This window comes from Scardinius erythrophthalmus (genome assembly GCF_964197995.2).
Source record: "Scardinius erythrophthalmus genome assembly, chromosome: 7".
Lineage (NCBI taxonomy): Eukaryota > Metazoa > Chordata > Actinopteri > Cypriniformes > Leuciscidae > Scardinius > Scardinius erythrophthalmus.
The window spans coordinates 32,767,281-32,791,421 of record NC_138227.1 but is presented as its reverse complement, the minus strand read 5'-3'; the positions used below and the strand labels follow the sequence as shown (position 1 = coordinate 32,791,421).

The 24,141-nt window shown below is 39.1% G+C and overlaps 1 protein-coding gene across 4 annotated transcripts in view; it reads left to right on the top strand.

Moving 5' to 3' along the window:
* ece2b (endothelin converting enzyme 2b) overlaps positions 1–24,141 on the top strand; it is a 71,474-nt gene that overhangs the window by 21,394 nt on the left and 25,939 nt on the right. For 3 of the 4 annotated variants that reach the window (XM_081370113.1, XM_081370116.1, XM_081370115.1), the window contains 3 exons: positions 10,243–10,329; positions 12,589–12,733; positions 13,848–14,063. In XM_081370113.1, coding sequence (XP_081226239.1) covers positions 10,243–10,329; positions 12,589–12,733; positions 13,848–14,063 — 448 coding nt within the window. Of the gene's footprint in view, positions 1–6,177; positions 6,214–10,242; positions 10,330–12,588; positions 12,734–13,847; positions 14,064–24,141 lie in introns of those variants that run through there. The other variant, XM_081370114.1, reaches the window with a different exon arrangement.

The window sequence follows — 24,141 nt, the reverse complement described above, 5'->3', positions numbered from 1 at the left end:
GTAGGTTTAGGGGTCCGGGGGTAGAGATGGGTAGGTTTAGGGGTCAGGGGGTGGATATGGGTAGGTTTAGGAGTGGGTTTAGGGGTCAGGGGGTGGAGATGGGTAGGTTTAGGGGTCAGGGGGTGGAGATGGGTAGGTTTAGGGGTCCGGGGGTGGAGATGGGTAGGTTTAGGGGTGGGTTTAGGGATCAGGGGTGGAGATGGGTAGGTTTAGGGGTCAGGGGGTGGAGATGGGTAGGTTTAGGGGTAGGTTTAGGGGTCAGGGGGTGGAGATGGGTAGGTTTAGGGGTGGGTTTAGGGATCAGGGGGTGGAGATGGGTAGGTTTAGGTATGGTATGCGGTTCCGGCATCAGACTGTTATGCTGGCGCTGTTGTCCTCACACTGCTATGACATATGGTTCTGCGGTTCTGCAGTCAGACCTATCTCGCAAAAGGAGGAGCCAACCCCATATTAATGTCTATGTATTTAGAATGTCATTACAGTCCCTGTTGCTGTAATGGTCAGGTGTATCAATACTTTTGACCATAGTGTATTGGGTATTTAATTGTGCATGGTCATATTCCCTTAGAAAGATTTGCCGTCATCTAATGCTCACTGAAATTTAATATTTAAAATAACTAATGAGTGTGTTAATATATTAAGTGGTTAAATCTCAACTCGATTGCTATGTTTTCAAAACTATATTTTCTTCCCTATTGTTATGTATATCCGAGGCAAACGGCTTCTTGAACAAGAACAATAAAGGGTGAGACTTTGGATGGTTGTGGTTGTCAGGATTCAGAGAAGGGAGGACCCAGGCACAGAATGAGCAGGGACTGATATTTATTAAAGACAAACACAGGCAGGAACACAGTCCCAGACAATAGGGCAGGAGAACAGGGTGGTCAGGTGAGACGTAATCAGCACTCGGCACTAGAGCGGCTTACCAGGACAATACTCAAAGAGACAAGACAACAAGAGGAAACAGAAACAAAAACAGACAACTACGACTAGCAAACACAAAATGGACTAAACAACTGAAGCTAGCAAAAGGGGAAAATAAAGTAAATAAAATTAATTCTAGGAATAAGTAACTGGAACTTACAAACAAAAAGAATATTTGTGAGAACCACATACACACAAAACAAACCAGCAAAGACCTGTAGGAAAAAGACACAATATAAAGGGAACAGAACATGAGGATCAGGTGAAAACATTCAAGCAAACGAGGACTAGACAAGGGCTAAACAAGGGGGCGTGGTAACGGGAAACAAGGAGGCGGAACAAGAGCAGCACATGGCAAACACAAACAAAGACAAAGCCATGTGCTGACACACAACACAAACATAGAGACATGAAACAAAGATAACACAGACAAGGCTGCCAGGGCAGAACAATGACAGTGGTTTACTATTGGTGGATCTCATGTGAGTGACAGGTTGCCCCGCCCTCATGCCAGTAAACACATCATAGAAGAGGGAGGGGAAGTTATTTTGATTAAAGATTATGAGGGCACAACAATTTTAACAAAAATATTGATGTCCACGGATAAATAATTTATAATAATTACTGCATTATTCCATAAAAAATAAGAATTGTCCATTTTGATAACATGATGATTTTAAGATATGATAAACATTAACAGCAGGATTTTCTGTAAAGGTACGTCTGTAATTGGTTGTTTTAATATTATATATTTTGGTCCCACTTTATATTAAGTGGCTTTAAGTACTATGTACTTACAAACTTACATTGAAATTAATAATTTGATACAATGTACTTATTGTGTAACTACATGTTTTTACATTGTACTTACATTTTAAAAATTCCTGCATGTAATTGCAGCTGTAATTAATTTATGTAATTACATTTCTAATTACACAGTTGACCCTTCCCTTACACCTTAAACTGACCCAATCCACCACACCTGTCCCTAACCTTACCCGTATCACACCTCAATAGCAGCAAAAGTGTTTTACAATACAACATGAACACAATAAGTACATTGTACTTATTTTTTGATGTAAGTACATAGTACTTAACACCACTTAATATAAAGTGGGACCTATATTTTTAATAATGCATTTTTTATATTTATTTATATTACACTGTGAAATGTAGTCTTTAGCAGATGCCTACATTTACTTGGATTGTTTATATTATGTAAATTTAAAATGGATTGATTAATTTATTTTTTATTTTTTATATCATTTGTAAATTATTGGTGTATCGTATCAGTCAGAATTTTTATACTGTTTCATCCCTTTGGTATATTTTCACTAAAAGACTGTTTTAGTGATATCTGAGCACATGCAGATTTATTTTACATGTGAAATTCGAACCAGCTTTGATGTCGGATTGAAATATTCAAGGACCTTGAATATAAACTCCAGCCTCTGTTTCATAACACTGGAATATATTTAGATAATATATCATGTTCACCTTTAAAAGTACCATGGCTGATGTAGAGAGACCTTCACTTTTCCTCCATTGCGTCAAGGCTTTAAAAAGGCCTTCGTAAATAACAATTATAGCTTGTTTCATGACCTCCATGTGCATGTACTGTAAGTGTTCTCTATTATTATCTCCATATTACTGTTTATTGTTTGTGTGTCATTGTGTTTCCTTGTCGTGATGCACCAATGGCCTCTCGCTCTTTGAGTCGTGGTGACCCCACAGGATCTCACAGCTGTTCTTGCTAAAGGCTTCTGATTAGAGAGTTCTCTATACAGTCAAACAGCCTGTGAAAGGATATAGAACATATTGATTTAATTAGTGATAGTTCACTTGATGGGCGCCTTGTTGCCATGGCGATGGGATGGGCAGTGAGATCTCCGGCAGTAGAGAGTGTATGATGGCCTTTAAACAGAGCTTTGACCTTTGAGCCATCACCGTATCTTTCACACATATACATACGTGGCAAGGCAGGTTTTGAGTCCCTCAGTGTTTTTTTTTTTTTTGTTTTTTTTTCACCTCTGTTGTTTTGTCTGAATTTGTTAATTTATAAAAAAAATACATAAACTGTACAATTGATAAAAAACAATGACTTTAATACACCACTTGTGCGACGCAGTGTTGTGAGTGTTAACTAAAACTAAAACGTTTTTTTGTTCAATGAAATAATGCTGAAATAGAAGAAAGTATATTCAATTAAAGGTTTAAACTGAAGTACTAACTAAAAACTAAACCGATAAAATAAAGCTAAATATAAACGTTAAAAAAATAATAAAAGTAATAAAAGCACATAACAAAATTCCTTAAAACTAGTGCTGTCAAATCGATTAATCGCGATTAATTGTGATTAAAATCAGCTAACATAAAAGTTTGTGTGTGTGTATATATATATATATATATATATATATATATATACACACATATACTATATATTTAGAAACGTTTATGTCAGATGCGAGTAAAAATTTCATAAATATTTGGGTGGAAAAAAAACAGGATATGATATTATCCAGGTCAGTAAGTCTCTGGTCTCTGATTTTTTTATGACATAAGTCTTCTTCAGGTTGTAGAATGTAATCTTACTATGATAATATACATACTATGTATTTAGCAATTACAATAAATGGGTTATAACTAGGTACTAACACTGAACCTAAACTTTAACCCAACCTGAACCCACATTACAGTACGTTCATGGGTAAGTTCACTGTAAGTACACATAATTTTTTTTTTATTTTTTTTTTTATGGACATAACAACAGCATTGGACAAACCAGATACATTGTTTTTAGTGTTATAGCAAAAACTACTAATTTGCAACACTAATTGAATAAACATTAATTTATTCTAGATGTATGAAAAATGCTACCTTATGCAAGACATGACATTTTTTAACTTTTATTAAAATATGGCTTTTCTGGTAAACTTTTAGGGTTTTTCGTTATAGATATGAGTGTCTTCAAAGAAATATTCAATACAAATATTTAAGAAATATTTACTAAACAGGAGCAGGCTTATTGAGTCATACCAGCTGTTTCTGGAATGAAGACGGTTTGCAGAAGAATAAAAGTGCAGCAAGCTGCCTGATCGTCTGTATGATTAGACGAGTGTGACATGTAACAGATGAAGATGAATATTTGGCAAGATTTTAGCATGTCATTGTCAAAACATGAATTCTGTTAAAGCAACACTAAAGAACTTTTTTTACCTTAAAATAATGTTTCCAAAATCGTTTCAGTGGTTAATCAAGTCATAACGGTGAAAGCCACTTCTGGATTCGCTTTGCAGCTCTATATCTGCTATAACCACACTATGCAAGTTTGCCAGATGGGGTCGCGTTTCTGTAGTTCGAATGAGAGATAAGAAACTAAAAATTTGACTTGCTTTACGGCAAGCGTTACAATAGTAATTATTTAGTTTTTCTTCGTTTCCGACGTCGCAATACATCATACGTTCATAAAATCATGCAACATAAGCCGCGTTTCCACCGCAGGAACTTTCCCCAGGAACTAGGAACTTTGGGCTGGTACTCGATGTGTTTACACCGCAGGAACCAGGGTCTAAATGAAGTTCCGGGTAAATATTTCCCCCTCCGATAGTCCCTGCTCACGAGGTAGTACTTTTTCAAAGTTCAGGAACTTTCAGGGGTGGGACTTGTGCGCTGCACAAGCTGATTGGTTGTGTTCACGCCGCATTTTGGTTGGATGACTCCACGCAGCATTTTCTTTATTTTTAACCTCCCTTTTAAAAAGTGGCTTCATGCAGTAAAGTTGTCTGTCTGCAAATATGGAATTTAATAAAAAAAAAACTGGGGGACTGGCGACGAGTTTCAGGCTTTATTATTTGGGTATTTGTGGAAGAGGAAACTTTCTGCGCGTTCGTCACAGCCATCTCACGGCCAATGTCCGCAATAGCTGATAACATACAATTTTATATTTAACGTTAGCATTACGAGCTCTGAACACGCTTTATCAGTGCTCGTCTCTTTTCTGCCACAGCTTTTAATATTAAGTCATTATATGTTTACACATTGTCATCTATTGCAAGGCAAACCATGTTACAAATTTACTATAACAGGATTGAAATAGCGCATTGAGGTTGGTAACAAACAACTATTTACAAGACTGTCACTATTTATGATTGATAGACGGGGTTCAGGCTTTTTTTAAGAGTATTTGCGCAAAAGGAAATTTTTGCGCGTTCGTCCCAGTCATCTCACAACGTACCTTGTCTAATTTTATACGCACACGAGCTTTCTGAACACGCTTTAGTATCAGTGCTCGTCTATTTTGTTATGTTAATTAGCCTACCTCGTTAGTAAACCAATAACTGCAGCACAGTTTGAATCTCCTTCATACTTATAAATGTGGCGCTCAAAACTGATTACTGTCCGTCGCAGACTGGGAGGAGCAGTTGCGCGCAGTTTACCTTCCCGGTACTTTAGACCGCGGTGTAAACGCAGAAAGCAACCGGTCTGGGGCAAAAAAGGTTCCTGGGAAAAAAGTTCCTGGGACAAATTGTTCCGGGTAATTTCGGTGGAAAAGCGGCTATACTCTACCTTGTCTGTGGACATCGTTCACTCCAAAGCCGGAGCTGGATAAACAGCGAGCGTGTGTGTGTGCGACAGTAGGCTGCGGGCGGCGAAATTATTTACGACAGCGGTAATGGACAATTCCGCTTCCAACCTGTAGGGGGACCAAAGAGGAAAAGTTCTGTAGTGTTGCTTTAATAAATGTGTGTTATGCCACTTTCAAGCCCTCTTGAAAAGTCATAATTATGACATGATGTGCACTCAAGTCGTCGGACGTGTTGAGCAATTTCATATTTCCTGTCTTTTTAACTTATTGTTCAATAACAAGAAGTTTATTCCTGCCAATGCATCAAAAACAAATGCAGATGTTTGGTGTCTGGTTACACATGGTTAGCGTCCCACATTATCCCATATCCTCACAACATCCATCAGTGGTTGAGTCCACAACTGCTGTTTAATGTAACTTCAGTGACTATTTTACAACTTCCCCATATGCGTGTGTTTCACAGTTACCCGTGTAACCGAGGTAGGAGTCTCCTTTTCGGAAGTGAGGTTTATCTGTTCCTCGTTCCCAGCAGCTTTCCCTCTCCCACGGTAGCGACTTGCCCTTTCTGGGTCATGTTAACAAAACATTGGCTTTCCTCCCCCCCATTCTCCAGTAGATGGTTTATTCCATTCATTCCACAGCAGTGGCACCAGTTCACTTCTGCTTTTGCATTGCTGGTGTGTCTTATACTGCGTTGATGAACGGTAAGTCCATCAGTGGTTTTGTCTGGGCTGCTGTATAATGTTGCTTGTTGGAGTCTGTAATGACGTTCTGTATCTGTTATTATATAAGAATATGGCTCTGTTCAAAATGGAATATATACTGTGCATTTGTACTGCATATGCTGCACGTTCTTTGCATGTTTAATGCCACATCCTGCTATCTTCTTCTGATTATTTTGCATTTTGACTGTAATTTTAACTTCTGGCTGTCCGGTCAAATAATGAGTGAATGCTAATATATCCCTGATGTTTAATATCTTAAACCAGCTTAAGCTGTTTGTCAGGTCTTTTCAAAACCCTAAGGCCTGGTTTCACAGACAGGGCTTAGATTAAGCCAGAATTAGGCCTAAGTGCAGTTAGGACATTTAAGTAGCTTCTATAAACATGCCTTAGAAAAAAAAAAAAAAATTACTGCTGTGCATCGTGAGACAAAACAATGGTACTGGCATATTTTAAGATATGTTAGTACAAGTTGCTTTCAGTTAAAACAGCTAAAACATGCATTTTAGTCTGGGAATAGCTTAATCCTTGTCTGTGAAACCAGGGGTAAAAGTTTCAGGTTTAAATTCGGGGCTGTTTACATGACACCGTTTTCAACTAAACACAGAACACCTTTTATGAGTTTTGAACTTTCATTTACTCAACAACAGTGTTTTGGGGGCCTCAAAATGCTAGCTTTTGAAAAAGAATTCAAAGTTTTTAAAAAACAATGGCATTATGCGCATGTGTTTTACCTGTTCAGTCTATAGGCGTGCAGTGTTTCTTCACAGAGTGACATCGGCAACTACTGGCCTGGCAGCAGAATTCAGCGTTTTTAGTCGTTTTCACGGATCTGTGTGAACAAGAGAGCGTTTTGCCAACGTTGCCGTCTGTATGCGAAAAACACGAAGGAAAAACGTTTCCGTTTTTTGGTGCATCATTGCGGTGTAAGACTTTGAATAACAGATTTCCAGCGTGACCCTACTGAACTCCACAGAACGTTGTAGTTCACACACCACCGTCATTGGGAATTGTGTGTGGAATGTGAAGGATTCTGTATACTGAGTTGAAAATCTCCAACACTGATAGCGGTCATTTCTTTTATATGAATGCTAAGAGCAGCAAACAAAGTAGAACAAACTCCTCTCTCACAGTTGTTTACATGCCAGTGATTATCTATCATGCCATCATTTACTGACCCCTGTTCTAGATTATTCATCACAATGTAAATTAGCAGTCAGGTGTATTGCAGTAGGTTCAGTACATTTTGCCAATAAAATGTAAAATATATATAGTTAGTAGTATGCTGTTCCCAACATAGCCTTAGAGACTAAAACACTGAATTTCACATGACTCCACGTCATGAATGTGTCAGTTAGAGTTAAAAGAAGAACTTCAGTACTAGTATGCATGGGTAGTTTTCACACCAAGGTGTCCAACATTGTTTGTCCTTCCTCTAAAGCTATGTCTACGCTAATTTTGGCCTTACGTTCACACTGAGATGGTGTTTTTGGATAAATTTGAAAACTTGTAGTGTAGACTTTGAAAACCAAGGTATTTGAAAAGGATGCCACATGATGTTTATTCATGTGACACATAATTGTACATGTGTTTGCTATGTGCTTTTCACTTCAGTGTTGCTAAAGATAAGTGTTACTTTGTACAATCTTCATATTACATTACTGCAAAAATGTACTGGCAATTACAGTCCTGTGGCAAAACATGAGGGCAGTTGTGTTTCAGACCATACATGGATTGGCAATTGAGTGCGACCTGGACGTACCAGTAAGTAGTGGGATATTCTGTAAATGAAATGATCATGTTAGAATAATAGCAAGCATCTCTGTGAGATTTTATTATGTTTTACGCATGTGCAGTAAAATATTTTTTGAGTTTTGATGAGAAACTTTTGGGAAACTCTTGAAAACACTAGTATGAACTGTTTTCAAATTGATTCAGATTAATGTAGATGTAGCCTAAGAATCTTCCATGTCCATCCACCCAGGAATCATCTCCAGACCTCAGGAGGGAATCTTGTGGATATGACTTCTTAAAACTACATCCATCTTGCAAACCACAGTCATTGCATTGCGAAGTAGTATGGGAACTTATGACAAACAAGTGTGTCAATTGACTGCTTATGAGGAACAAAAAAAAAATGATGGGAAACTATCAAGCCAGTCATTAGCAGTTGTTAAGATGCATGCTTGTGGAGGCTTAGCATGTGTGCATGCATTTGTTTCACATCACCATGTCCATGAGTCAGTGTTTTCGTCTTTGTAATAACATTTACGGTTTCCCGTACAAGCCCATTGAGGAATAGCTTACCGAAACTCCAAATCTGGTTGTGAAGATGCAACATTTATTTAACTCAGACACTAACAGCCAAGATGATTGAGTGTGGCGTTCCAGTTGAACTTTAAAGCATGTTGCAAAGGGCTCCAAATGCTTTCTTGTGTCTTACTTGCTCTGGTGTTTGTGTGTGTGTGTGTGTGTGTGTGTGTGTGTGTGTGTGTGTGTGTGTGTGTGTGTGTGTGTGTGTGTGTGCAAAACCTTCAATACAATCATCTGTCCTTTTAGACGAGGGCTTTTAGCAGATGAAAGTATGTAAAGTGTGTTACATAATGTTGGGTAAGAAATCTTTTTTTCTCTTGTCTGTTCCAATTCTACTGATATACTTAGATAAATGTTTATTTTTATATTGACTCAGTAAAAATGGCATAAAATGTGTTCATTTAATATAAGTTTTGTGTATGTTTCATTTGCAATAAGATTTTCACCCTGATCTTTAGATACCTGAACTGTTATCGGTCACTGAAAAGGAAAGATATCCATGGGAATGAAAAATACAAACCAGTATCACCATTGAGACTGTACAGAGAGCGAAAGGAACATTTTCCTCCTGAGAAAAATACACCAGTCTCGCATTGTTTCTTTTAAAGTTGACACTTATATGTAACAATTGAGAACTCCATTAAGTCTCCAAAGAGCAAACTTTGAGCAATACAGTTTTCCTACGGGTGCATCTCTTTGTTTAATGTCCGTGTTTTAAGTTAACTTAGCTAGACTTTCTGGACAAATTTGTCTTCAGAAGTTATATAAATCTGCCAAACCTCCAGGGACATCTTCAGCTGATAAAGCAATTCATAAAACAAACAAAACGTGTTATTGTAGAAATGCACAAAGGGTCAGGGTTTTGGATTAGTCAGTAGCATTTAATAGAAAACATTTATAGTAATGAAATATATTTTTTATATGTATATGAAAGGTAGTGGTATTGGCCTCAATAAGTCAATGTGTGAGAGAGATTCTCTGGCTGTCTTGTTTAGTCTGCTCTTGTAGAGAAACCTGGGTGGGAGTTTTTGCTCTAGGCCAATGCGTCTGCTGTCTACATGGCTGTCAGTGCCGGCAGTGAGCTATCAAAAGACAGCATAAATAAGGTTACATTTAACTAAGAGTTTCTGTTCTCTGTAGGGTAATGCTTATAACACTGAGACTAACGCAGCAAAGTGCGACCTTTGTGTGTAGATTAGTCACCTCCTCAATTGTGAACAGTGGGAGTTGTGTTTGTGTGTGTGCAAATGTGTGTTTGTTTAAATTCCTGTCCAATGTCCAAGACGGGGGTGAGGAAACAAGGCATACCTCCCAACCCAACATTCATCTCCATTTCACACTATCTTGCAGTCTCTCTTGTCTTCAGACTCAAGGCCTTTAAATTTTGTTCTGTAGATTCTGTTGGAACAAAATTTTGATTTCAAATTGCATCTTTCTCAATTGGCATACACTTAAAAGTAGCTGTGTGAAAAATCTCAACATATAAACCACAAATTTCTTGATGTTCTACCAGTGCCTGGTTGCTTTGGAAGGTCTCGTAAAACTGCGAAAAGGACTATTTTGTCTTGTCTAATAGTTGCCCTGTCTGCTGCTGTTCACATCACATTTGATCTTTTTTTTCATGTTTGCTGTAAATTGACCTTCGTTACTAACCATGGTAATATTTCAAAACATTTATACATTGTCTCTCCCTTTCAGATGTCTAACTACAAGCGTGCAACGTTTGAGGAGGAGGACGGTACAGACATCCCTGCTGATGGAGCCATCTCTCCTGACAGTGTGGAGGTGAGTGTGGGTCAGGGCTCAGTGTCGATGTGTGCATTTTATGTTTACTTTCAGACTTTTTTTTATCCAATGTTACATACAAATACATAATGCAACCATTTAAGCGGTTAGTTTTTACAGAGACGATGGGAAGTATTACTGTCGCACAATTCCCATGAAAAGTAGAAGATCAGAAATGACGCTAAAACACGGTAAAACAGCAGTGAGAGAATAGTGAATTGCTGGGTAGTTGTGATGTTCTCTGTGAAGTTCAGCTGTTTCCTGGCTGACTTGGATGCTTTTACCGCTGACAAATCTAGCTGACAGTCATGTTGTGGTGAATTGCTCGGCTAGCAGGAATGAAACTCTGTAATGAGTTGGTGGGGAAGTTCTTTCTTCTTGGCTGAGATATCCAGGCAAGCCGAAATACATACAGACAATGTAGGAACACCAGGTACATAAAACATAGGAAAATGCACTCCTAACAAACCGTTACAAAACAAACTGTTTTGCGTTCCCCAAATAAACTTTAGTAACAGTTCTTTTAAGAACCATTTTTTTTCTTAGTTTGTCAACATTAAAAACATATATATATAAATATCGTTTGTGCTTTGGAAAGGTTCTATGGATGTTAACGGTTCTTCACTGAACAATCACTGCCAATAAATAACTTTTATTTTTAAGTGTGTAGATCTCATGTATTGTGAAAATTTTGAGAACAGGAAGGGGCCAAGCACCGAACCCTGAGGTACTTCAGTGGTTAGCTGATATTGCTTAGATACTGCTTCCAGTGTGTAAAGGGTAGATTATTTACTGTGAGGAATGTCCAGCAGAATGAAGATTCACTTTTTGTGAATTCACTTTTATCAGACATTTTTGTGCAGTCTCCCTTCAGTCGTTCTCTTTCAGAGATTTAAAACTGATTTTTTTCTTGTTCATGAACATGATTTTTTTCTTGTTCTTTTGCAGTACAAGAATGTGTTTATTTCACACAACTTCCTCACCAGTTAAACAAATCAAACTCATCCAAACTAAACTAAACAAGCAAGGCAGAAATTGTCACATATATTATATCACAGCTAATAAACATGAATGTATTACCACCCACATTTACAGTCAGTACACAAACACAATCAGTATTTCAGTATGTTAAGATTAGCCAATTATATTGAAGTCGTTAATATACAAAGTCATAAACATAAACAAGTCACAAGTAGTCTGGACATACAGTACATGGCTAGGTGATTATTACATTATGACTCATGACTAAATGGGCAAACATCTTGTGGATAAGGACATTTTTCTTTTTTTGTTGTTGTTGTTGTTGTTGTTGTTGTTGTTATAGAAAGGCAAAATAAATCTGAACAATTATCCAGGTATGAATAATGGTCTCAAAACACATAAAACCTTTTAAAATGATCAAATGGTGGACTAATATGTAATTGGAAAGAGATCATGGATAACAGTTTAATAAAAATAAGTATTATTTCTCATGCAGACATTTGCATTGGTGAAAACTTTTAAGTGACGGAAACAGCAGGTCAGATATCCAGGGAATTTACATCAATGAATTATGAGTGACATTTGATATGAATTCAAAGCGATTTATGTGGCCCCTTTCATTTGCTGCTCAGTTTTATCTCAGGCAGGAAATGTGATACCTCTTCTGTTGGCTTTCTGTTCAAGCAATGATACGAAGCAAGTATTTGATATGGTATCCCTCAGGCAACTTGATTTATGTTCTTTGGGTGCTGAATGATGAATGATGAAGAGATGTGCAGTATATTTTGACAGAAATCTGTTCCTAGAGTTTCTACACAAGGAGACTTCATCTTTGGGAATATTTGTATGAGAATATTTTTTATTATAAGGGAAAGAAAGAAAGAATGAGATTAGTATTTGTCAGTGGCCATTTCAGGAGAAAGTGTTTCAACTGCAATGCCACAATTTGTCTTTTTTTATTTTTACATTGAACATTTTATTCTCACAAAAATGTACTGTGGTGTTGAAGTGATGGTATCAGCTGTAATGCTGCTTTCACTATCATGGCACTTAATGACTACCATGACTACCATGTTCAGAAACCATGGTATTTACATAACATAAAATGCCAAAGAAAATTGTACTAACGTGGTACATATCCAAAAAGCACGGTATTACGGAAACTCTATCAAATAAATGCATAAGATTATCCCAAACTTTTTGAGAGTTTGGTATGTTAACCAGCAAAAAATATATAACTTAAAAAGACTCTATGATCAATATTCTACCCTCTTTTAGGTGGGTTTCCGTAAGGGTGGTGTTCAGTTGTTTGGTCCCCTGGGCAGGAGGACTCAGCTGGAGGTGGTTTTGGCCGTTCTGCTTCTCACTTCACTTCTAGCACTATTTGGCTGTGCGATCACACTGGGAGTCCGCTATAACAGAGGTAACACACAAACACACACATGCACACAGTAAAATGTGTGTAATGTACAATAACTTACTGATAAATATAGTGCCATGTAACACTGATTTATATAAAGCAGGCATGCTTTTATGACATCAGTTTAGTATATTTATTTAGTAAATCATTTCCCAGATTTACGCCATCAATTTGACTAGGAACATCCCCTTATAGATACTTGAAGGGGTCATCCCAAAATGAAAAATCTTTCATTATTACATACTCACATTTGTTTCAAACTTTTTTTATATATACTGTATTTATTTTAGAAACATAATTTAATGAGTAATTTCATAATTAAATGAATATCTGTTTTAGTGAATTCCAAAAATGTCATCATCAAAAAATAATTTCCTGTGATTAAAGTCCTGTTCAAATCAAGATGAATGTTCGGTGTGAACATTTGGTGCCATAAACATTTCAAGTAATGAAAGACTGTTAATGCGTCTGTCAAGACATGCACATTTGCATCGCCCCCTATGCCCTCATTCACTATTCCCTACATTACTCCACTAATATAGTGCACTTGAAGGAGTGAATAAAAACGAGTGAGTCAATACAACTGCTCCAGTAGTTAGGAAAGGATTTATGTCATGTCATGGAAAGAAGTTTTTAGAAAAACTAGAAAAAATATTAGTCTGGACCAGCGGTTTGGAAAATGGATGGATGGATGATTCAGCTACGGTCACTCTCACAGTGTATTACGGGTATTCTCTAGCCATTGTGCGTACATCGGTTGTACACTCGTTATTGTGGTGCATTGTGGGATTGAATGAGTGCACTGGATAATGTCCAATATGGTTTCGGACACCACTGCAAATGGCTGCTCCCTCAAATAGGGAATAGGGGGGCGATTTCGGACACATCCTATGACTTCATTGCGACTTGGGCAAATGGTATGGGAAAACCTTTTGTGACAAACATTTGTGTTGGTATGAACAGGTCTTAATATTATTACTATAATAAAATAATTAAAGTATTATCATTCACAATCCAATGAAATGCCAATGGTTAAAATCAATGCCCTCCTTTTAAAATTCAGTTTTATGTCACATTATGGGAGATCAAGCTATTTCTTGTTGTTTCTAACCCCCAGATCCAGCCCGTAGTATCTGTCTAACGGAGGCGTGTGTAACCGTGGCCAGTAAGATCGTGGAAGCTCTGGACCGCTCCGTCGACCCATGTCAGGATTTTTACCAGTACGCCTGTGGAGGATGGGTCCGCAAAAACCCCCTGCCAGATGGCCGCTCCCGCTGGAGCACATTTAACAGCATCTGGGACCAGAACCAGGCTGTGCTCAAACACCTGCTGGGTAAGTGCCGGAAAACACACACACACACACACACACACACACACACACACACACACACACACACACACACACACACACACACACACACACACTTTTTGTAGGATGAGATTTGCTCAGTAAATCTTTGTCTGTGTTCACAAAATGGAATATATTTAGAAAGACATCTTAATGATTTACTTGATTTTCCAAAAGAAAACAGCTGCATTCATGCGTTTCGAAGAGTTTTACACTTCAGTTCTCTGTACTTGGGTTGTTTTTTTATTGTAGATCTGCACAGAAACTTTTATCGATTCCTGCTCTATGACCTGATTTCTTGTTTTCTCTGAGTGCAGCCATCCCTGTCTGATTGTTTGATTAGGGACGATGACTTTCTGCACTCATTCTCTGTTTCTGTAACTTTAAATCCCTCCATATTCACCCTCACATGGATTTACAGTATAGTGCTTGCAAGGCCTTTTATTGGTTATACTTTTTTCAAGAAAATTACAGTTAAAGATTTAAAAACTTCTATTCAAACTGGCAGTGATGATGCCATTGACTTGTACTTGTAGACTATGTAAAATGCAATGCCACCACAAAGCTAGGGTGTTCTGAATGTTTCCCAGGGTGTTACTAGAATGTTCTGAGGGGTTGCTGGGATGTTGCTAGGTGGTTGTCACGGTATTTCTCTGTGGTTGTTAGGCTGTTCTGTAATTGTTGTAATTGGTCATTTGCTTGGGTGTTCTGGGTGATTTCCAGAGTATTGCTGTACACAGCTCTTGTTGATTGGCAGGGTGTTGCTAAGGGGTTGCTATGCTGTTCCTGATAGTTGCCAGGGCATTGCTAAAAGGTTGTTAGGGTATTCTGAGTTATTGTCAGTGCAATGTAAATGGTTTGCTATGTTGTTCTGGGTGGTTGCCATCGTGTTTCAATATGGTGGCTATGGTTTCTGGGTGGTTACTACTCAGTTCTAGATGGTTGCTGGATTGTTGTTAAGTGGTTGCTATACTGTTCTTGATGGTTGCTAGGATATTCTGACTAGTTATCAGGACGCTGCAAGTTGTTTGCTAGGCTGTTCTGGGTGGTTGCCGGAGTGATGCTAGGTCATTTGCTAGGGTGTTTGGGGGCGGTTGCCAAGGTGCTGCTAGGTGGTTGCTTCACAGTTCATGATGACTGCCAGGGTGTTTCTAAATCGTTGCTGGAATATTCTCAGTAGTTGTCTGGTACTGCAGACTGCAAGCTTGTTCTGGGTGGTAGCTATGGTGTTTCAAGATGGTTGCTAGGCTATTGTCAGGTGGTTTGCTCTGGTGTTCTTGGTGGTTGCTAGGTGGTTATTTAAAAGATCAAAAGAGTCTACCCACTGAAGTCCTTCCTTTGATGGAAGTCTGAGGGAATTTTTTCACCCGTTTATTGTCCACCAGGCAAAAAAAAAAAAAAAAACATATGTCTGAAGATTGGCCCACACTAAAAGATTAAAAAGTCTTATCAGTCTTATCCGAAAAAGTCTTATCAGATTTTCAAAATGTGAGAGACCACAAAAATGACGATAAAAATAATGAAACATGAAAATAATAGACTTAACAGTTTTGTTCCTATAGTGTGTGGAGTGCCGCGATGTGACCAAGAGAGCACAACACACACTAACAGATTCCATTCACAAACAACCAGAGTCTTACAAAATCTCTTGCAGTAAAGAAATGGCGATAATAATGTTTGAACTGCTTTTTACAGAAAAATTGTGTAAAAAAAAGAAAAAAAACATTCCACGTGATAATCTACTACAGAGTGTGTGCGCATTTGTCCTCGGGTTCCCTCCACACAACAGGATTTCTGATCATGTTGAATATTTACGATTTGAGATCGGTGCGGCCCCAACATTCTTCTGAGCAGATTCAATCACCCCTAACACACCTCACACCACAGTAAAATCTGATAGGATAATCTGTAGAACAATAAAGATAATCGGCACTTCACCTAGGATTGTTGGACGGGGAGAATTGGGCCCAAAATCAGCACAATTATCTTGTAGTGAGTGGGGAGCCTTTAGAAAAGTAAGAGCACTTCTCCTTAAGCCACGTGACTTTACATTGGCTAAGCATATGTTACATACTGTATTGTACAAACCTAAAACTCTAAGTATGATAAATAGCAGTATTGATGTTTGTCTTAGCAAACAACACTAATTAGTGGAAAATCATCCATATTTTGGAAGTCTCATCAATCTCTCTCTCCCTCTAATTCCCATGATGTATATCTGAATGCAACTTTTCATTTTTCAACAAACTGTTTATTGAACTCTCGGGTTTACTTATTTGCTGCCTTGTGAGCTCTAGAGTTCTGCACAGGAATGCTAATGTAATTTCTTTTGTGTTTAAACGCATTGCTCCATCCCTCTCTCTAATTGTTGGTCTATCAGACTATTTAATAACCTGTTGTAATGCACTGGCTGTGATCAAGCTCTCTCTCTCTCTGTCTAATGAATGCACTCTCACACTGGGGTCCCTGTAGCCGTTTTGCTCTGATGATACTCCATCACATTGACACTGCATGTTGCATCACACCCACAGGCACCCTCTCACCCTTCTGCACATTTAATAACACTCGCCTGTCGCCTTACATGAACATATTTCTGATCTCAAATTACTCTTAGATATGTGATACATCTTTTGTGGTTCTTTGTGGTGTGTGTGATTGGGCCAGTGAACACCTCTGCATGCTGAAGTGAACACAACGCTCCAGTGAACAGTAAATGAAGAGTATTCCCTAATGACCTGCGTCAGAGAACTGGTGCAGCCCCCTGCAGAGAGAGAGAGAGAGAGAGAGAGAGAGAGGGAGAGAGAGGGAGAGAGAGAGGGGGGGGGTAGGAAAACAGAAAAGAAGAAAAGGTTGAGAAGAAGGAGTGGTGGGATAAACTCACACTGGATTTTATGAGTTTGATACTGAGTATGGGCAACAGTATGACATCACACTCCAGGGCTTCCGTATTGCAAAAATGATAAATGATCCTGCCAGGATGTTGCTAATGGGTGTTCAAGGTTGTTACCAGGGCGTTGCTAAGGGGTTGGCAGGGTGTTCTGGGTGATTGTTTGATTGTTGCTAGGTGTTTGCTATGGGGATATGGGTGGTTGCCAGGAAATTGCTAGGTGGTTGCTGTGGTGTTTGATGGAATGTTCTGATTGGTTGCTGGGTTATTGCTAGGTGGTTACTAGGATGTTCTACTGGTGGTTGCCAAGGTGTTGCTAAGTGGTTGTTCTAGGGTGTTCAAGGTTTGTTACCAGAGAATTGCTAGGTGGTTGCCTTGGTGTTCTGGGTTGTTGCTGGGTGTATGCTAGGGTATTCTGGTTGGTAGCAGGTTGTTGTTGGGTGGTTACGGTATTTAGGTGGTTGCCAATGTGTTGGTAAGTAGTTGCTTGGGTCTTCTGGGTTGTTGCCACAGTATTTCTTGGTTGTCACTAGGGTGTTCAAGGTTGGTTACCAGAGCATTGCTAGGTGGTTACCAGGATGTTCTGTGTGGTTTCCAGGGTGTTGCTGGAGGTTTGCTAGGGTTGTATGGATAGTTTCTGGAGCATTGCTTTGTGGTTTGCTAATGTCAAGTCAAGTCACCTTTATTTATATAGTGCTTTTTACAATACAGATTGTTAAGCAGCTTAACAGAGATAACAAGAAAATAATGCAACAAAGTTTGTTTCCAGAAGAAAATAGCATCACAAAAAAAAAAGAAAGAAAAGTTATTAATTTAGTTATTTATAAATATAGCCACTCTGGAGAAAAATGTGATGTCATCGTCCAGCTCAGTTCAGTTTTCATATAATGGTGTCAATGCAGCAGCAGATCAATAATATTGTTGAATATTAAATTAAATGTCCCCAACTAAGCAAGCCAAAAGCAAATTGCGACAAAGGCGAAGAAAGGCGAAAAAGGCGACATTGGCATGGAACCAAAACTCCATCAGGTGACAGAATGGAGAAAAAAACCTTGTGAGAAACCAGGCTCAGTCGGGGGGCCAGTTCTCCTCTGGCCAACGAACGAACGAACAAAAAGTGTATGATTATGATTCAGACAGCATTACAGGTCAGAAGTCAGATTGGTTTGGAACAATCAGAATATTATCCAGTTCCATCTGGTCGAAGATCGGAGTCATCACGCCAGTATGGAGACGGGTTTGTTGACGATCAGTGCCAATGGCTGTCGTGTCGATGACGCCTTCACAGGGGGGAGTCTAGTTGACACAACCTCTGCTGACACTTCAGGGATGCGTTGTGGACGTGTCTAGGCGCAGGTCCACCATCTGATCTGGATACGGTCTGGATCTGGCTAACTACATCATGCGTTGTGGTCGTGTCTATGTGAAGGTCCACCATCTGACCTGGATACGGCCCGGATCCGGCTGATTACAGTTAACCTCGGAATAAACAGAAAGACTAAAATTAGCGTAGATGCCATTCTTTTTATGATGTAACGAGTACATCAGGTGTTATAGGAAGTGTTCCCGGTTCCGGCTGACCTAATCTATGCAGCCTAAAAATAATGCCGGGGACACACTTAACTACTCACTGAAACATCCTAATACTGAACTGAACACACTTACAGACTGTTCCCAACAACTGGAGTAGATTTTAAACACAGACTGAATGCAACTGTCTCTGACTCGGCGCATTTGGGCATGATCAGTCGTAAGTATCAAATTACATTCATAATCGGCCTTACAGTCGTTAAGTGTCCCCCCGGCATAAGGTGTTTTGTAGGGTGTTACTAGGGTGTTAGGGTGTGGTTACTAGGTGACTACTTTCTGGTCCAAGTCATAAAATAAATTATTTTTTGCATTCCAGAGTTTTGGCATAAATTACTTTAGATAAAAATATGATTTGAAATGAAACAATACAATACATATTTTATCATGACGTATTATATTGTAGTTTTTGCAGATATTTATTATGTTGCAATAATATCTGCATATTAAAATATGGACTGGGTTGTGTACTGTGTAATGGGAGAAATGTTTCAACCATGAGGTTTTTTTTACACTGCAGTGATATTTACACAATAGTTGACTAAAATAGAAAGAATGAAAAGTGTAGATGATACACCAAATTGAGTGCTGGAAAGAGAAATTATTTCAACAAAAACAAAAACGGGGAGTTGTGAAGTCAGATTATGTGTTGTAAACGTACGCTTTGCCCTCACATGGAGAAACTCTGAAAAAGACAAATTAGCTCTTTGTGCCAATGCGCCTGGTTGATGGTCACCTATTGCCCAGCGAACACAAACAAACACAAGCAAAATCTGGAAATAGAATGAGATCAGCTCTGAATTCTGCCAGACGAGCAGCGAGACATGCCAAAGCCCATTCCTTTCTCACCGTGTGTCCTCTCTCTAGACTAGACCTGCTGACCGGTAATTGGACTGCCACTGTTCCCATGAGAATTTATTACTTGAATATTCCTGCCTCCTGTTCCTTAATGTAATTGCGCTGTTAGGAGGATAAAATGCTACAGAAAAGAAAAATGAGCAAGAATAGAGGGGAATGTGAAACGAATGTGAAATGTAAGAGGTGGTTTAGGGATTGTTTGCTTGAACAATCATGTTTTAGATTTATTACGCCATCTCTCTTTCGCACAACACAGATGTGTATACAAACACAAAGAGCAGAGTGAATTATTCCTCCTCCAAAGAAGTGTGAGGTGTATTACCATGACAACAACTAAGAGCACCAATCAAAGATCACGATGACAAGCATAATTGTGTGTTCAGGAGTGGGTGGTTTCATGTATGTTTGCGACTCATCATTTGTGTGCCTTTATCTGTTTGTTCACACCTCTGTGTGTTCCTTGTTTGGTTGAGATGTTTAAAAATAAAGAGTATAATTTATGTGCCACTAGAAACACAAAATGAAATTGCAACATTAAATTAGATTACTTTGTGGTCCAGATCTATTTTTTCATACAATTCATTAAAAATGGAATGCACACATACAATTACACATCTTCTATAATGAACATAAGCAGTGACGCAATTTTGTCATAAACGGTTGTCTGCCAAGTCATGTGGTGCAAAAAGCATGCAGAGAACAAGGAAATTATATCATGAGAAGAACCCTGGTATGACAAGGTATATGTCAAGGTCAGTAAGTCTTATAAAATATTAAAATAATTTGACCTTTTTATATGACATGGTAAAGTTTTGATTGTCACTTGGTGATGCTCCCCCAAAACATTGAATTAGCAATGAAAAATATACATAAAAAAACTTTTTCTGAGAATAATGGATAGGATATATTATAGGATATGTTTTTATGGTGTAAAAAAATGTTATTACTTTTTACTTAATGGTTACGCCACATGACATTACGTTTTTTTGAAATGTTTGAAAAACCATTTGAAACCAGCATGAATACAAAAAGTCCATTTGGCAAGTGTTTTATAGTGTTTGGCACGTGTTTAATCTCGGAGGCACATTTAGCTAATGCTGGGAACTGCTCGGCTGCAACTGCAACATGCAGGAAGTGTAAAAAAATTGGACATTACGCTAAACTGTGCCGATCAGTGCAATCAAATACACATGAGGTCCATAAAATTTAATTACCAGAAGTTACTGTACTGTACGTGGAATATTCAGCTCTTACTCCCAGCATTACAATTACAATGGCTATACCTACTTCTGACTCACAGACTTGTATGGTTGACACAGGGTCTTCCGTATCTATCCTGCCCTACAGCACTTATGCATACCACTTAAGTAACGTTGTGCTGTCGCAACCGACAGCCAGGCTTGTAACGTACTCAAAAGCCCAAATTCTGGTGTTTGGATGTTTGTCCGTGGACATTCCTCTTCATGACCAATCAGTTCCTGCTACATTCTTCATTGTGGACAAAGAGACACCACTCATGGGGAGGGACCTACTCTGTACTGCATATGAGGATTGAAAACAATCAAGTCCTGCCTCCTGATGCCCTTCCTGTGCCTGCTTCTCCTGTGCCAGTCTTTCAGTGCACTGTTGCTGAGTCAACTGAGTTGGATGTGCTAAAAACTTTATACACTGCGTAAAGCTGGATGAAACGTCACAACTTTCTTTGTATTGCTTGCAAGCAGTTGGGGTGATGACCATGTTATGCAGAAAAAGTCAGGTAAAATTGGGATGTGTGTTGACCTCAGAGGTCCAAATAAAGCAGTGATTGTGGACTCTTTTCCATTGCCACACATGGATGAACTACTTTCTGCTATAAAAGGTTCTACTGTTTTCTCTACCATCGACCTGACTAACGCTTAATACCAAGTGCCCCTGAGGACAGTCGTGGCCTCACAGCCGTTATTACTCACAACAGACTGGATTGGCCTCAGCACCTGCAGCATATCAGAAAATGAGGTGTTGAAAATTACCTGGACGACATTATCATCCACGTATGTGACATGTCTATGCATGACAAAGCACTTCAAGCAGTCTTACAACGACTAGAAGCTGCTGGCTTGCAGCTCAATAAAGACAAGTGTTGTTTCTGCCAAACCAGCCTGCTGTTCTTAGGTCATAATCTTTTAACGGAGTTTCCTTCCTGATGAATCACATGTACAGGCGATTCAAATTGCTCCTGCTGATTATCTGTCATGTTTGCCCTTACCTGCCTCTCCTGCAGATAATGCGATTGCTCCAGCTCTGAGGACTTTGTTGCTTTTCTGCTGCTAGTAATTCTCTTTCTATTGTTGATGCTGCAAATGCTTCTTGTCCTGTTCTAACCAAACTGTGTACACAGATTTCTCATTGTTGACCTCCTTCACACAAGGGTCTGGACAGTAAATTGTTGTCGTACTATAATCTGCATCTGGAAATGTCTGTTAAGTGCAACTTCATCTTTTGAGGCTCATGGCTGATTGCACCTGCTGCTCTTCGATCTGTGCTGGTCTCAATAGCGCACGAAGGACATCAGGGAGAACCAAACAACGCTTTCGTGACCTCTATTGGTGGTCAGGGATGGATGTTCACGTTCATGATGCTGTCCGTTCCAGCCATGTGTGTCAGCTCAATGACAAAACTGTTAAGCCACATCCTGCTCCTCTCCAGCCGGTGCCGCTGCCATGGCAGAAATTGGCTGTGGATATAGTCGGGCAATTTGACATTGCTGCATCCGACTACAGGTTTGCTATAACATTAATGGATTATTACAGCAAATGGCCTGAGGTCACTTTTACTCACACTGTCACTATGGATTCTGGGGTTTCGTTTCTGTCATCAGTCTTCAGCCGCCATGGAAATCCATTGAGTATAGTTACAGTTAACAGTATTCTCTGCTGCTTTCACTGTTTTTCTGGAAGGAAGGAATATTTGTCACCATCGTTCCTCTCTCTACTACCCACCAGCTAATGGTGCTGTAGAGAGGTTCAACCGTGTGCTCAAACACTCTGTCCAAATGGCCATCCACCAACATCAACCATGGAAACCTGTGGTTACTGACTTGCAGGTGCACCATAACACTCCACATGCTGCAACTGGTACTTTACCCTTTTATCTACTTTATGGCAGGCAAATGCGCACAGGCTGTATATATTTTGCCATCTGCTTCTGTGCACCTGGCAACTGACACGACTGTTCGTCAAAGGGTAACGTGGCTGCAACACAAAATGAAAAAGTAAACTGATACACAGAAAACACAGAAAGTTTTCCAATCTTCTCACATTTGCCAAAAGACTGTTGGTGGGTATATTGGTTCTTAGTGATGGAAAGACATGGAATGCTTCAGATCTCACTGCATTTCCATGCACACCAACATCTCTGGCTAAGAACACAGCTCACTAGACAGACACTCATGCCACTAGACCTAAACGTGATTTTTGGAAGCCTAGTTGGTTAAAGGACCATCTAACTTAACTCTGATGTAATATTCTTTTAAAAAAAGGGGGAAATGTTGTGTTTATAACTGAATTGATGTTGACTACTATTTTGAAAAGTGTATTGTGACATAATGTGTAAGAACTGAAGAATAAGTAAGATTGAAGTTTGCTTCTCCTGTCTCTTGTGCTTCATTGATTTTTAATTCCTGTCAGATACCACAGTCTTCTCTTGTCAGTCTTTGGCATAAAATGCAAGGCATACGGCACCGAACACGGACATTCTTTTCAGATTTGCTGGTGCTCAAAACTATTTTCTAGGAATGTATTTAGTTTATTGCTGTTGCTGTAGCAGCCAACAATAGCACAGCTTAACACTGCATTCATTTTTATTTGTAGTAATCTTCAAAAAGTTTCTGTTTAATTCATTTATTCTCTCTTTTTTTTAACACCGTTTTAACAATGGGTTCCTATAGAGATGAGAACAGGACAGCATACAAACGGAAGTATAATGGCTGCGCACATAATTTACTCGGGAAAAAAAATGGATACATATGGAGCTGGCTGTGTGATGCAAACATCAAGATTACAAATCTTGCAGTATGGTAAAAGGGTTCTGAGGTCACATAAGTATTGTGCAAGGAACTGCACAAAAATAAGTATTTATTAATTGATAATCTGACCCTGTAATCGTAATTTGTGTGAAATGACAAACTGACCCTGTAATTGTAATTTGTGTGAAAAATAATACAAGTTTTTGGTACCAATAATATTAATTTCAACTGGAAACGTCTCAGGTTACGCATGTAACCATGGTTCCCTGAGAATAGCATGAATCTAAACACGATATTGAACTTGACATTGGCAAGCGGCAGGAGGTAGTGGTAGCAAGGGAGGCTCCTAGAGAGCCTAACAATCCAGTATACTACCCTACCATCTAGCCAAGCTCTAGGAACGGAGGACTAAGACAATTCTTTAAATCGAGAGGAGACCTAGCTTCGTTCCACGCTCAGGACAGCTTACAAGGAGAATCACAGACAGCCAACAACTTGCTATTGCTATCCTAGCGAAGGCCTTGAACATATGACTCACTAACGAGAGGAGGCCTGACAATGCTTGCTGTAGCCAAGGAGGCTGATAGAGAGCCTAACAACTCAGCAGACTCAAGGGAGCAGAAGCCTCAAACAAATAACTCTCTACAGCGAGAGGAGGCCTGTCAACTCTCACGATAGCCAAGGAAGCTCACAGAGAGCCTAGCTACTAAGCAAAACATAGCCGAGCT